This window comes from Garra rufa, chromosome 14, assembly GCF_049309525.1.
Source record: "Garra rufa chromosome 14, GarRuf1.0, whole genome shotgun sequence".
NCBI classification, from domain to species: Eukaryota; Metazoa; Chordata; class Actinopteri; order Cypriniformes; family Cyprinidae; genus Garra; species Garra rufa.
The window spans coordinates 23,887,723-23,904,512 of record NC_133374.1 but is presented as its reverse complement, the minus strand read 5'-3'; the positions used below and the strand labels follow the sequence as shown (position 1 = coordinate 23,904,512).

The 16,790-nt window shown below is 35.7% G+C and overlaps 1 protein-coding gene across 1 annotated transcript in view; it reads right to left on the bottom strand.

The window, feature by feature from the left end:
• The window catches only part of timm50 (translocase of inner mitochondrial membrane 50 homolog (S. cerevisiae)), a 46,347-nt gene that overhangs the window by 2,026 nt on the left and 27,531 nt on the right, over nt 1-16,790 (bottom strand). Inside the window, exons 5-8 of the mRNA XM_073817986.1 lie at nt 13,470-13,528; nt 13,264-13,383; nt 9,111-9,215; nt 5,040-5,138 (exon numbers count right to left, since the gene is read on the bottom strand). Coding sequence (XP_073674087.1) covers nt 5,040-5,138; nt 9,111-9,215; nt 13,264-13,383; nt 13,470-13,528 — 383 coding nt within the window. The remainder of the gene's footprint in view (nt 1-5,039; nt 5,139-9,110; nt 9,216-13,263; nt 13,384-13,469; nt 13,529-16,790) is intronic.

Below are 16,790 nucleotides of genomic sequence, written 5' to 3'. Positions count from 1 at the left end.
CGACAAAAAAGTTGCGTGTGCGAGAAAGATGGAGGGGCCCCGAAAGGACGGCGGCACGCTTCGTAGCGTTTACAATAAATTGCCCGCATCTGCCTTCCCTGAACCCCGTCGGGAGCGCGAGTGTGTTTCACTGTATTTGTTATTGAGTGTATGAGCGTGCATGTATAAATGAGATTTTTATGGATTATAGCTACATGTGATCTTAATGGCATCTTAATCGCATTCAAAAGGTGAAACCTAATGATAATTAGTATGTTTATGTACAGTTGAGGTCAAAAGTTTACACCCCCCATTTCAGAATCATTAAAAAATGTTTTAGCAAAATAAGAGGGATTATACTAAATGCATGTTGTTTATTTAGTACTGATCTGAATAGCATATTTCACATAAAAGATGTTTACATACAGTCCACAAGAGAAAATAATAGTTGAATTTATAAAAATGACCCTGTTCAAAAGTTTACATGCACTTGAATCTTAATACGGTGTTGTTACCTGAATGTTCCACAACTGTTTTTTTGTTTAGTGATAGTTGTTCATGAGTCCCTTATTTGTCCTGTTTGTGCTGTTTTTCAGAAAAATCCTTCAGGTCCCACAAATTCTTTGGTTTGTCAGCATTTTTGTGAATTTGATCCCTTTCTACCAATGACTGTATGATTTTGAGATCCATCTTTTTCACACTGAGGACAACTGAGGGACTCATATGCCACTATTACAGAGGGTCCAAACACTCACTGATGCTTCAGGCAAAAAACAGATGCATTAAAAGGCAGGGGGTGAAAACTTTTGGAATATGAAGCTCAGGATAAACTTAACTTATTTTGTCTTCTGGGAAACATTTAAGTATCTTCTGTAGCCTCTGAAAGGCAGTACTAAATGAAAAAACATAATATTTATGCAAAATAAGTAAAATGTACACATCTCCATTCTGTTCAAAAGTTTTCACCCCCAGCTCTTAATGCATTGTTTTTCCTTCTGGAGCATCAGTGAGTGTTTGAACTTTCTGTACTACAGGGTTTCTGCAGATTTGAAGAAGTGAAATTTAAGACTTTTTAAGACCTTTTTAATACCGCCTTATTCGAAATTTAAGACCTAAACCTGTAATATAAATACACATTAGATTAGAAACATATATATAATATTTAATGTGTTTAATGTAAAACGAAAACTACATTCCATCTCTGTCATGAATGACATTTATTACTACAATATACAGTGAACTTTTCATATCAGGAGATAATATTCCACACAAAATATCCCCACAAAAATACCACATCACCGAGATTTTAGTGATGTAAACAACTTATTCTGAATCAATATTTTCAGTGTTCTATCAGTTTTTACATACATAAATCTGATTTATTTTTTACCTTTAAAAAAGACCTATTTTTTTTTTTTTTTAAACTTATTAAATGTATGAAAAAAACCTTCTGTCTGTCCAATGATTGTAAACAGTCATTAGGTCCGTCAGACTTAAATGTTTTTAGTCACATTATCGGTAAATATCTTAAGACCCATCAAATCTGAATATCAGTTTAAGACTTTTTAAGGCCTTTTTATTGGGACAACGTTATTTAAGACATTTTAAGGACCCACGGACACCCCGTAATAGTGGCATATGAGTCCCTCAGTTGTCCTCAGTGTGAAAAGATGCATCTCAAAATCATACATTAACTGTTGGAAAAGGTTCAAATACACAAAAATGCTGAAAAACCAAAGAATTTGTGGGACCTGAAGGTTTTTCTGAAGAACAGCAGGCTGTTCAGGACAAACAAGGGACTCATGAACAACTATCACTAAACAAAAACACAGCTGTGGATCATTAAGGTAACAACAGTATTAAGAATCAAGTGTATGTAAACTTTTGAACAGGGTCATTTTTATAAATTCAATTATTTTCTCTTGTAGACTTATGATGTAAACATCATTTGTGTGAAATATCTTAGTCAGGCCAGAACTAAATAAACAATAACATACATATTTTATGATCCCTCTTATTTTGGTCATATAATAGACATTTTGAATGATTCTGAAAGGGGGATGTAAACTTTTGACCTTAACTGTAGCTACTGTGTATTCGATCTTAAATGTGTGTGTGACCAGAGCCGCGTAACGCAGCTGGGCGTGAGAGTGTCATGTTGCCGAGTCAAACAGTCGCTCCAATTCCCCAGGTGAAACATTGGAGCACGAGCCGGAGGAAGCGTGCCGCTAACTATACGCACGTGCCACGCTATGCACCTGCCAATCAAAGTCCGTCCCGCCCACCCTTTCGGTGTTGGGGGTGGGGAGCAGCATCTACCGGTGTCATATCTGAACCAAACTGTTCACAGAAAAGCCATCTTGAGAAATTGAGCGCAGTTGTGCGTTTTCCATAAATACCAGGGAACTTTCAGTCATGCATCACTCCGTGTGATCAAGTTCATGCTGGCCCAAAATGCATTCTGCTGCTCTAGTGTTACTAGGTTTGTGTATTAAGTGTATTAGACGTCATTTCTTTCATGTGCAGTTTTTGAAGTTTTTTTTTCTTAGTTCTTTAGAAGACACACTCGTCTGACTGCATTTGTTTGCTCCTTCCCCCACTGCTTCTGAGAGCCAGATGGGAGGTGAGGGAGGAGGGTGAAGCGGAGTGAAATAAACGTGGGTTGGCAGAAGGTGGATGGAGAGAGAGAGAGAGTGCTGATGGGGGTCTGGTGGACAAGGCCAGACAGGCAGTGGTGAAATGTGACCGCGGCGAAGGCCTATTGCGCAAATATGCGTGCATACGCTCATTTGTGATTCTGTACGATCAGTGTTTGAACTGTAAATCATTTGGATTCGGCATATGCAATTTAAAAATGTACAAATATTTTTATTTTAAAAATGTAAAAAGTATTTGTTAGCAAATCCTCAAAATGAATGAATACTGTACATCATAATCTACTTTCATTCATTTTATTAAAAAAAAGCATATTATTTTAATAATATCAGACATTTATTAATCATTCACCATAGAATACACATTTGCATTACCGGAAAAAAAAAATATCAAAAGATATTTGCTCTAATTTTGTTTTAATTTATTACTAGCTACATGCTCTACAATTTTAAATATAATATTTTAACATACTATTGAAGAAATTGAGTTAAAAGAATTACTTTTTAATTTTATACAGCACTATTTAAACATTTGGGGTAGGTACGATTTTCTTTTGTTTTTGAAAGACGCATCTTATGCATACAATGGCTGCAATTATTTGATCAAAACTTCACTAAAAACAGTAATATTGTGAAATATTATTGCAATTTAAAACAACTGTTTTATATTTAAATACATTTTTAAAATGTAATTTATTCCTGTGATGCAAAGCATCATTTTTAGCATCATTACTCCAGTTTTCAGTGTCACGTGATCCTTCAGAAATCATTCAAATATGCTGCTCAAGAATTTTTTTTTTATTATCAAATGTTAAAAACTGTTGTTTATACAAAAAATATTAAGCTGAACATATTTAAACTGAGCATTTATTAAAAAATAGAAATCGTGTAACATTATAAACCTCTTTACTGTCATTTTTTTAATCAATTTATTGCATCCTTGCTTAATGAAATCATTTTCCTTAAAAAAAATATATTTAAAAAAATATTCAAAAAAATAGTAGTTTATCAATTTGTTGCATTATTTCTAGATAAGTCTTAAAGTTTTCATTTCTTAAAAAAAAAAAAACCCAAACCAACAAAAAAACATCTGAATGGTAGTTTTGATTAATTTGTTACATTCTTGCTAAATACAATTATTTTCTTAAAAGTATTAATTTCTTTGAAAATTTTTTTAATGGTAGTTCTGGTTAATATGTTGCATCCTTGCTGGATAAAACAATTTTTTTCTTAAAATAAAAAAAAAATCTAAAAAAAAAAATCAATTTAATGGTAGTTTATCAATTTGTTGCATTCTTGTTGAAAAAAAAAAAAATTTCTTTAAAAAACTTTTAAAAAACATTTGAATGGTAGTTTTTAATCGATTAGTTGTCCTTGCTGACTAAAATTATTTTTCTTAACAAAAGTATTTATTTCTTTTAAAAAATTCTAAAAAAAACAACTACTTTGAATGATAGTTTAGATCAATTTCTTGCAAAAAAGAATTTCTTAAAAAAACTATTATGAATGGTAGTGTATAAAAAAATAATTCCATTCAGCAACATGTGACACTGTCATATGATTATGAATGCTGACGTTGATTTGAATTTGCACACTGTAATGCAATTGCAAATTTGATCTTATGCGTCGGGCACCATTCATAAGCCTAATGAGGAGAAAGCTTAGGTAACGACGGCCGGACTAACGAAGGAAAAAGGAGGGGGGCAGAAGGTTAATGAGGCTTGAGAAGGGAGACGGGAGGAGGAGGAGAGAAGGAGGGGAAGAAATTGCTATTGTCTTGGGCTGTTGAGAAAAGAAAAAAGAATAAGGACATAGCAGAGGGGAAATCAATGGGGGAACAGAAGGACGGCATGCAGAAGAGACACGGGGGGCATCGCGCCATAATGTTGCCCGGGTCACTCAGGAAAAAGGGGGCCCACGGGGTGGGGATCAGGATCTTGAGCAATAAGATCAGACCGTACTGTATTACATACACATGGAGGAGCTTTACGCATTTGTAAGAAATTAGGAAGTTAGCGATCAGTGAATCAGGGTTGCAGCACAAGAATGAGCATATTTGGGAACTTCACAGTTCTATGAATGGGTTTCCCCAGAATGTGGAGTTTACAAACCAAACGATCAACATCTGTACAAGAAAACATACAAATGTCTATCGGAGGGTAGTGAATTATTGCAGCATTTTTTTTTTTTTGCAACATATGGCTTATCTCAAATACTGTGAGTCAAGGACTCGTAGCCATGTAAGGGTGAAATACCAGACAGCTGATTTTTTTTTTACGGTAAGTGGCGGACACTGTTTACAGGAACAGAGAAGTGTCCTAAATACTGAGAGTGAGTTTGCGCACATCACCAACAAAGCATGATATCGAGAAACAGATGTATAGACAAGCAGATAGCCAAGTTTACCTTAACATGGTGGCCCTCCATGTAGCGTGTGGCATCTCTGAAGAGCCGGTACATCACAAATCCTTGAGGGTCTATACTGTCGATCAAGGGGTACGCCGTCTGCCGACACAAACAAACAGCAGTGTGAATTCTTTATTGGAACAGATTTGGAGAAATTTAACTATACTTCACTTGTTCACTAATGGATCCCTCTGCTGTGAATGGGTGCCGTCAGAAAGAGTCCAAACGGCTGATTAAAACATCGCAAAAAGCCACAACAGCAAAAAGCCGAGTCGAGTATATCAGTTAACATTACGTGAAGTAAAAAGCAGTGTGTTTTAACTTTAAACCATCACTTCTGGCCAAAATATGTGACCCTGGACCACAAAACCAGTCGTAAGGGTCAAGTTGTGAAATCTGAAAAGCTGAATAAATAAGCTTTCCATTGATGTATGGTTTGTTATGATAGGACAATATTTAGCTGAGATGCAACTATTTGAAAATCTGGAATCTGAGGGTGCAAAAAAAAATCTAAATATTGAGAAAATTGCCTTTAGAGTTGTCCAGCTTTGTTATGAAGTTCTTAGCAACACGTATTACTAATCAACAATTAGGTTTTGATATATTTATGGTAGGAATTTTACAAAATATCTTCATGGAACATGATCTTTACTTAATATCCTAATGATTTTTAGCATAAAAGAAAATCATTTTGACCCATACAATGTATTTTTGGCTATTGCTACAAATATACGCGTGCTACCCAAGACCTGTTTCAGGGTAGTGAAAAAAGTCCCTGTTGTCCCCGCACAACAAAATTCTTCAGCTTATTTGATTTTAAGTGTTTTGGACTGATTCGTGCGAGAACGGTGTTTGATTTGCGCATACTTCTCTCCTGATTCAGACTTTTAAGACGACTTTTACCTGGAGAAAGCAATTTTATAGATAGAGGACTTTAGTTAAAAAAACATCTTAAATGATGGATTTATTACAAACACACAGTTTTTTACTTCACAAGATGGTTTAGTTATGTGGATTATTGTATACTGTCATTCTGACAGCACCCACTCACTACAGAAGATCCATTGGTGAGAAAGTGACATTTCTCCAAATCTCAGAATGAATAAAACAAACTCCTCTATATCTTAGATGATCTGAGGCAAATAGATTTTCAGCAGTTTTTCCAAAAATGAAAATTCTGTCATTAATTACTGACCTTTATGGCGTTCCAAACCCGTAAGGCCTTTGTTCATTTTCAGAACACAAATTAAGGTATTTTTGATTAAATCTGAGAGCTTTCTGACCCTGCATAGACAGCAACACAACTACCACGTTCAAGGCCCATAAAGGTAGTAAGGAAATTGTTAAAATAGTCCTTGTGACATCAGTGGTTCAACTAGGGCTGGGCGATCGATAATGTTTACGCACTACGCGTAACGCTACGCAGGCATTTTGCAGCCTGCACTTCCGGATGCCGCTTGCAGTATTTAGTTTACAGCCACAGGGCTCGACAGTTTGACCATTTCACTCGTATTTGCGACTAAAAATTAGTACGTGCGACTGTAAAAAAGTATTTAGGAGCACCATGTGCGACTGACCCGATCAGCAACCCGATTTGTGTTTGCGCTCAGAGAGAGCGTCGTTGATTATAATAGAGCTTTGTGATATCGCAAACTAACATGAGTGACAGCTTTTAATCATTTTTAAGGGAGTTTGTAAATGAGACATTGATCTAAAACAGCAGTTAAATAAACAAGTTATTATTAAGTGACTTACATTGACTGACTACAACACTATGCCTGATTTTGTTCTATTTCGTCGTCAAAAGTAATCTGAAACAAGTCACAACTGCGCGCATCTCCATTCAAACACAGCGCCAGCGGTGTTTCGTGAATGAAACGTGCTTTCTTAAACGAATCTAATGAAATGACTCAATTTCCCATTCATAAAGACTGTCACTTGCTTTATTCCTGAATGAACCATCTGTTCGAATGAATCAAATGAATGATTCAGTAATTAATTCAGTGTCTTGCCGCCACCTGCTGGCAGATCTGTTCAGTTATTTAAATCTTTAATATTTCTGTAGTCATAATTTTATATTAGAAACATAAATCTCAACATGAATTTATGATTTTGATTTTGATTGCATTCATTTCACCTCTGAGCCTCATTAAACATATGAAAGGGTAAAAACAAAGGTAAAAAACAAAATTCCCTCGTGTTTAGAATGATTATTGTTTAGAATGCGCTCCTAAAATTTTGACTGTGCTCCTAAATTTAAGTTAGGAGCACAAGTGCTCCTAGCAGGAAAAGTAAGCATCGAGCCCTGAGCCATTTTTTAAATTTTTTTTATTTATATTGTCAGACAGCTAAAACATTTTACAAAATGTGTTAAAGGTTGTATCAGCGATTTCTAGCCTGAAACATAAAGTGTCAAATTCAGCTGACCTTTCTTCACGATCCGCTCGCTGCCTGCCCCATAAATTGTCTGTGAAAAAAACGCGTCTCTCTGGTCAGCCTAGGGTCCGAGATATGCCAAAAAAACAATCGGCACTACCAACCTTTCCACAGATAAACAAACAGTGTTCCAACCAATCAGCGTCAGGGGTTTGGTGTTGTGGACTTTCGTTCCGCCTCCCTCACATCCCAGCACCAGTAGGAAAGTCCACAACACCAAACCCCTGATGCTGATTGGTTGGAACACGGTTTGTTTATCTGTGGAAAGGTTGGTAGTGCCGATTGTTTTTTTGGCATATCTCGGACCCTAGGCTGACCAGAGAGACGCGGTTTTTTCACAGACAATTTATGGGGCAAGCAGCGAGCGGATCGTGAAGAAAGGTCAGCTGAAATTGACACTTTATGTTTTAGGCTAGAAATCGCTGATACAAGCTTTAAATCAGCTGCACAAAGGATTGGCATGCTGAAAAAATTTGTCTATTCTTATTTTTGTTGAATGATAAATATACTTAATCACTTTAACTCTGCATTTACAGTCAGAGCCATGTTACAAGTGTTATATCATATTACAGTTCTTATTTTTTTTTTATAAAAAACTTTTTATATATTCTATTAATATTAACAATATTGTATTCTATTGATGTTGATTTTACTAGTAATATTCTAATCTGTATTCCACCTCAATTGATCATTGCTTGGAAAGTATTTGTCATGTTCTGACAATAAACCATCAATAATAATTAACTGTCTGGTTTTTCTTTCATTCAGGAGTAAAAATCTGCCTTTAATATTGATAGATATAAAGATTTGACATTTATCGTAATTATCGATATCGACTGATATGAAAAAAATTAACGTGATAATTTTTTTTGCCATATCGCCCAGCCCTAGGTTCAACCTAATGTTATCAAGCTACGAGAATATGTTTTGTGCAAAAAGAATACAAAGATAACATCTTTATTCAACGATTTATTATTCTCTTTTGTGTAAGTTTTCGACGTGTGTCTATTTTATCAATGTCCTTACTACCTTTCTGGGTCTTAAATGTGTCAGTTGTGTTGCTGTCTATGCAGAGTCAGAAAGCTCTTGGATTTCATCAGAAATATCCTAATTTGTGTTCTGAAGATGAACGGTCTTAGAGATTTGGAAAGACGTAAGGGTGAGTAATTAATGACAGAATTTTTGGGTGAACTATCCTTTTAAATAATGTTGTAAAAAATGCTAGTTGTTTTAAACTGAAGTATCAAGACAGTGGATGGGCCATTTTTACACTGCTGAAAAGCTGAATTAACATTCGCATACATTAGAATAAACGAAAAAGGTGGCAGCAAATGGCTTTTCAATCAAAACAAGGCTCATTCGCATGTCTTTACAAGTGTGCCACACCAACAAAGCAACAACAGACACACACAAACACTTGCAGACTAAATCCGAGCACAAAGGTCACTGATGGCATCATTTAGGAAATGTTATATTTGAGCACAAGCCTGTGTGTTTGTAGACTCAACAGACAGCTAGGTGTGCCACTGTACCCAAAATAGCATCTATTGTAAGCGGGTTCAATGCTAAGCAGGGTTTAAGAAACTTTTCCTTTCAACTGCAATTGAAACGGTCTATGCAAAAACAAATACTCACCATGCCTGTCTCTGATGTGAAGATGACTATCTCGTAGAGCGGGGCCAGTTGCTGGAACAGGTAGTCTATGCCAGGCCTCTTCTTAAAACGCCAGCCTGTGGCCAACTAAAGGGACAGAGGAGATCAAGAAAACATTAAAACACAAGTTTACAGGTTTATCAGCGCTATAAATAGGGTTTAGAATAAATGGATACTATATGGTTTATATAGCAGAATCATTTTAATAAACTAACAGTCAAAAGTTTTTGTTGTTTTAAAAGACGTCTCTTCTGTTCACCAAGCCTGCATTTTTTTGATCCAAAGTACAACAAAAACAGTAGAATTGTGAAATATTTGTACTATTTAAAATAACTGCTTATTTTTAAATATATTTTAAAATGTAATTTATTCCTGTGATCAAAACTACATTTTCAACACCATTACTCCATCATTATCATTCTTATTTAAAACAGTTGAGTATTTTTTTTTTTCAGGATTCCTTTTTTTTCAGGATCCAAAGATCAGCATTTATCTGAAATAAATAACATTTGTAACATTATACACCATACCATTTAAAAGCTTGGAAAGCGTGACTTTTTTGGAAAGGAAATGATAGAAATTAATACTTTTATTTAGCAGGGATGCTTTAAATTGATCAAAAGTGATGATAAAGACATTTATAATGTTACAAAAGATTTCCATTTCAGATAAATGCTGTTTATCTGAATGTCAAATCATGCAAATCAGAATATTCAAATGATTTCCGAAGGATCATGTGACTGGAGTAATGATGCTAATTTCAGCTTTGAAATCACGGGAATAAATTACACTTTAAAATATATTCAAATAGAAAGCAGTTATTTTAAATAGTAAAAATATTTCAAAATTGTAATGTTTTGCTGTACTTTAGATCAAATAAATGCAGGCTTGGTGACTAGAAAAGACTTAATATCAAATATATTACTGTTCAAAAACTTTTGACTGGTAGTGTATATATTTTTTAATTACTGTTAAATAGCAGAATAATTTTCATTAACATTTGAATAGTTCTTTTTTTTTTTAGAATATTCATAATATTATAAATTCTAATTATTTTTTATTTACTGTTCTTGTTATTAACTGGTCAGATTATCAGTTTTAACAGAGTATCAGCAAGAATCAAATCATGAAAAAAAAGTTCTTAACAAAAATATTAAGCAACAATTGTTTTCAACAATGAGAATAATAAGAAATGTTTCTTGAGCATCAAAATCAGCATATTATAATGATTTCTGAAGAATCATGTGACATTAAAGACTGGAGTAATGATATTGTAAATTCAGCTTTACACAGAAATAAGTTACATTTTAAAATCTTTTCAAATAGAAAGTAGTTTTTTTTAATTGAAATAATATTTAACAGTTTTACAGTTTCTCCTGCATTTTTGATCAAATAAATGAAGCCTTGGCAAACAAAAGATATATATAAAAAAATATCTTCTGACCCTAAACATTTGAATGGTAATGTATATCATTTTCTTTCAAAATACAGTTTTTGATGCAGTTTCTAGTTAAAATAAGAAAAACAGGAAATATGTAACAGTCTCATTAAGCCATCTATGACGTGTTTTGCTCATAGGCGATGTTTCAGATTTCCTGAGTGTTGCTATTTAATCTCAAACATCTTTAGACGTCGCATCTGGAATACATTTTTAAACAAACATGCTGTTAGACAACCTTTCTCAGTCATTTACTGGAAAACAAGAGCCCGACTATTGCGATCATCAGTCTGTCGAAAAAAGGCAGAGCAAAGAAGCATTTCTCACGACAGTTGATTGTGTTAAATGTCTTTACTCAAATAAGTTGCATTTTAGCATCAAACTAGAAGCCTTACTTTTGTATCATTTAAAGTAACAGATACTTTAACTGTGCTTTTATGTGGCACTAAACACCTATAATGGAGTATCCATGTCAGATAAAACTAAAAAGTAAGAGTACAGTCTCAGACAAAGCTTCACTTGAGGTTCAACAAAAATCACTGTGCCATGCGCCCGGTCACAGTCTGCTGAGATGTGTCAGGTTACAGGTCGGCTATGCTCCACCTGTCACCTGTGTGTGGCCCTTCCCTCACAGCTGGCCAGGTAGAGGGAACAGAGGGGAGGAGGGCACAGGTAAAGGAGGCGACAGGTGGTTGGCCCGAAACAGTGTTCCAGATGGCCTCATATGATTAACAGAAATTGATAAGGGTAGTTTGTAATAAACTGATAAGCAAAGACGGGTTGTTTAATACTAATTCAAACAGACAAGAGACACTAATACAGTGCACAAAACTAGATATTACACAGCATTGCGCATTACGAGATTATGTACAAAATCTACGAGAGCAGGCACAGCTGTGTTTAGTTTGGAACAGGACAGAGCCAGCAATTAAGAGCTAAACACCCTGGAAAAGTTTACCTCTAAGGATGGTCAAATGCAAACAGTGCGTGTTTTGCTCCGAGAGAGCAACCATACATTTGTGTTGCAGGAATATTTTTGGAATTTAACTTTTCTATTTTAATGGTAAAGGCAAATGACGGTGAGGACTCCAGTCTTCAGTGTCACATGATCCTTCAGAAATCATTCCAATATGCTGATTTGCTGCTTAAGAAACATTTCCTCTTCTTATTAAATGTTGAAAACAGTTGTGTTGCTTAATTTGTTTTTGGAAACCGCAATACATTTTTTTCCAGGATTCTTTGATAAATAGAAAGTTCAAAAGAACAGCGCTATTCTGAAACCGATTTCTTCTGTAACACTATAAATATCTTTGCTTTCAGTTCTGAGATCAAACGTTTACATACACTTTGCAGAATCTGCAAAATGTTAATTATTTTGCCAAAATAAGAGGGATCATACAAAACGCATGTTATTTTTTTTTATTTAGTACTGACCTGAATAGGATATTTTACATAAAAGACATTTACACACAGTCCACATAAGAAAATAATGGTTTAATTTATAAAAATGACCCCGTTCAAAAGTTTACATACACTTGATTCTTAATACTGTGTTGTTACCTGAATGATCCATAGCTGTTTTTTTTTTTTAGTGATAGTTGTTCATGAGGCCCTTGTTTGTCCTGAACTGTTAAACTGCCTGCTGTTCTTCAGAAAAATCCTTCAGGTCCCACAAATTCTTTGTTTTTTCAGCATTTTTGTGTATTTGAACCCTTTCCAACAATGACTATGATTTCAAGACACATCTTTTCAAACTGAGGACAGCTGAGGGACTCATATGCAACTATTACAGAAGGTTCAAATACTTACTAATGCTCCAGAAGGAAAAACGATACATTAAGGTGAAAACTTTTGAAATTGGAAGATCAGGGTCAATTTAACTTATTTTGTCTTCTAGGAAACATGCATGTAACTTATGTAGCTTGACTTTGTTGCAATATGGAACTCTTGCATTATTATTGACATTTTATTTTATTATTCTAATACTGTAAGGTTGCTTTGACACAACTTGTATTGTAAAAAGCGCTGTATAAATAATCTTGACTTGACTTGACTTAACTTCTGAATGGCAGTACTAAATGGAAAAAATATGACATTTAGGCAAAATAAGAAAAATGTACACATTTATTCTGTTCAAAAGTTTATAGCCCCAGCTCTTATTGCATTGTTTTTCCTTCTGGAGCATCAGTGAGCATTTGAACCTTCTGTAATATTCGCATTTGAGTCCCTCAGCTGTCCTCAGTGTGAATAGATGGATCTCAAAATCATACAGGCATGGTTGCAAAGGGTTCAAATACACAAAAATGCTGAAAAACCAAACAAATTTGTGGGACCTAAAGGGTTTTTCTAAAGAACAGCGGGCAGTTTAACTGTTTAGGACGAACTTATGAACATCACTAAAAACAAACAGCTGTGGATCATTCAGGTAACAACACAGTATTAAGAATATTTTATGTGAAATATCTTAATAAATGTCAGTACCGATTAAATAACATGCATTTTGTATGCCCCCTCTTATTTTGGCAAAATTAACATTTTGCAGATTCTGCAAGGTGCATGTAAACTATTAATTTCTTAAAAAAAAAAAAAACATCTTACTGACCCATTTAAAAAAAATTAACACTAGCATGCATTGATCTTTCCTCGATTCTCAAATGCAGGTTCTCTCATGGTTATTTTAATTGAGCTGTCACCTACCGACCACTCTGGATGGAGGAGGACATCGGTGAGCTCCAGCACTAGAGTGTATGGAGGCTGATAATAGGGCTCTCTCAGAGGATCCGGCAGGAGCTTTGGGCTTGTGGGCTCAATGATCATCTAAGAGAAACAGAAAGAGAACATTTTATATCTCTGATTCTTTCTTACGCAGATACAAATGGGGAATATTTTCAGTATCCTCTAACCTGTCTGTAATCTTTGAAATACTTGAAGGTTCTTCTAAGCTGCTGGATGACAGGAACATCTAGGAGGACAGAGAAATCACAAACTGGTCAAGCCAGATGAATACAATATTAATTGTTTATTGTAGCTCCTCAAATGTCTTCAACTTACTGTATAAAATCCAGATTTTAACTGTTAAGTCATTTTAAACCTTTGAAGGATTATTTTTTTCCTGATAGTTTACTCAACCCCATGTCATCCATGTTCATGTCTTTCTTTCTACAGTCGAAATCAAATGACGGGTTTTGAGGAAAACACTTCAGGATTTTCCTCTATATAGTGGACTTCAATGGTGGCCAATGGGTTGAAGGTCCAAATTGCAGTTTTAATGCAGCTTCAAAGGGCTCTACATGATCCCAGCCGCGGAATAAGGGTCTTTTCTAGCCAAACGATTGGTAATGTTTTCCTCAAAAACCTTTATTTATTTTGACTAAAGAAAGAAAGACATGAACATCCTAGGGTGAGCAACTTCTCAGGAAATTTTTCTGGAAGTGAATCTTTTAATAGCTTCCTAATAATAGTTACACAATCACATCCAACAATAATGGCCACATCAAGACAATTTACAGCATTTAAACTAAAGTTATTATTAGCCCCATTGCATGGCCCCAGCTCCCTCCAGTCGCCACATGCCATATGCCACCTCAAGCGGCAGAAAGGACAGATAAAGTGGCGGCACACAGGTTCCACGTGCCTCCTGCTTGGCTCGCTGTGCGTCTGTTAAGGCAGCCAGCCCGCCAAGGGGGCCCGTCAACAACATCAGAGCACGAGGAAAGAGGCTGATTGGAAGACACGGGGGGAGGGACGATATAAACTGCTTAAACACCCTCTCTTCTGGCCACTCGAGCCCTTTCCCTCCTTTTCTCCCTTGTTTGATTAGTTCGGAGGGGGAGTGATTGCATTCTATGAGGGAGCATGTGCCTGTTGGCAGCCTCCAATGGAATAAGCTGTCCCTTGAGACTAATGAGTGAGACGAGATGGACGTCTTGACATCACACTCATGTTGAAAGGAGACAGCGGTGGTGTTAGTAAGTGCCATATAATATGGTATCAGCAACAAAGACTTGTTTTTGTAAACTAATGTATTAATGAAGGAAATGTGAAGCTTTGTAAGACAAAACACCTGTTGAACAACAAATAGTTTGTGATACTTATAGGGATAGGTCACCCAAAAATGAAAATTTTCCCATGATTTACGCACCCTCAAGCCATCCTAGGTGTATATGACTTTCTTCTTTCAGATGAATCCAATGTTCTGGCTCTTCCAAGCTTTATAATAGCTGTGGAGTACTTTCTACGATGAATGGATGCACTTTATTGGACTTCAAAATCTCAACTCCCACTATAAATCTGGGAAGAGCCAGGACATTGTTTAATATAACTCCAAAATCAGAAATCATTCTAACATGAAGAAACATTTCATAGGATTATCAATGTTAAAAAGTGTTGTGGTGCTTAATATATTTGTGAAAACTGTGTTCAAACTGGCACACATCTGTCCCGACAAAAGTCCTTCCTTCCCCACAAGGCCAAGATCAATACAACAGTTGAACAGTTGCGAGAACCGTTACCAAGACTGATCCAAGACGACACCGGAAAAGCGCGAAACAACTGGGCATGCTTTGAAGAGTCTCTTGTGCTAACCTTGTTTGTCAGTGTAAATGCGAGGAGTCCCATTGTTGCTTCATAGAGGGCCTGTGGCTCTCTGGAGGGATGTCCATTGAGTCTAAGGCAAGGAGGGAGGGAGAGAAAGATCGATGGCTAGGCCTCTGGACACAACAAAGGCCTCCTTTAATCCTGCACTGGGTTAGCATATGCTTGGCTAGTTTGCCAAAGGCCATTACTCAATTGCCTTTCTTCAATCCCTTTCTTTGGGAGCCTCCTGCTTTTTTTTTCTCTGTCAATCGCTCCTTTCTCCAGCCGTGAAAAGTGGTCTTTAGGTGCGGCCCCTCTCTCGTTGCTGTCATATGGGGATCTAACCGTCCTGTGGATAGAGCACCAAGCCTGTGCTCGTGTTTTCCTGGTTCATCTACAGCTTGCCTGTTTGTTTGCTTTGAGTATTGGAGGGTTTTTGTGCTTGAGGACGAAATAACCAATCTGACCCACTAACCTAATGCTCCCTATAACCAGGACAGCTCTACTGTCTAACTGGAATATAGACTACTAGAGTACAGTTAAATGTTTAAACCTGAAGAGAAACATTTTGGATTTTACTTCAAAAATGAATTCATTAAATATATATGTTGAGCATACAGTCAACTGATACTGGTACTTACATTAAGGATGCATTAAATAGATCAAAATATTATTACAAATTAAAATAAAAAAAAATTCCCCTCACAATTCCAGGTTTATACCTCACATATCTGACTTTTTACCCTTCACAATTTCAAGTTTATACCTCGTAATTCTGACTTTTTTTTCCTCATAATTCCCAATTATCTAACAATTCTGACTCACAAATCGAGTTTATATCTCACAATTCCGAGTTTATACCTCACAATTAGTTTATACCTCACAGTTCCAACTTTTCACAATTCTGAGTTCTCACAATTCAGACTTTTTTTTTCCTCATAATTCGAGTTTATATCTCACATTTCCGAGTTTATACCTCACATATTGGACTTTTTACAATTCTCACAATTGAGTTTATACCTCGCGATTCAGACTTTTTACCCTCACAATTCTGACTTTTTTTCCTCACAATTCTGACTTTTTTTCCTCACAATTCTGACTTTTTTCCTCACAATTCTGACTTTTTTCCCCTCACAGTTCAATTTTATCTCACAATTCTGACTTTTTTTCACCTCACAGTTCAATTTTATCTCACAATTCTGACTTTTTTTCACCTCACAGTTCAATTTTATCTCACAATTCTGACTTTTCCCCCCTCAGTTCAATTTTATCTCACAATTCTGACTTTTCCCCCCTCAGTTCAATTTTATCTCACAATTCTGACTTTTTTCCCCTCACAGTTCAATTTCATCTCACAATTCTGACTTTTTCGCCTCATAATTCTGACTTTTTTCCTCACAATTCTGACTTTTTCCCCTCACAATTCTGACTTTTTTCCCCTCACAGTTCAATTTTATCTCATAATTCTGACGTTTTTCCTCACAATTCTGAGTTTATACCTCACAATTCTGACTTTTTTCTCCTCACAGTTCAATTTTATCTCACAATTCTGACATTTTTTCCCCTCACAGTTCAATTTTATCTCACAATTCTGACTTTTTTCTCCTCACAGTTCAATTTTATCTCACAATTCTGACATTTTTTCCCCT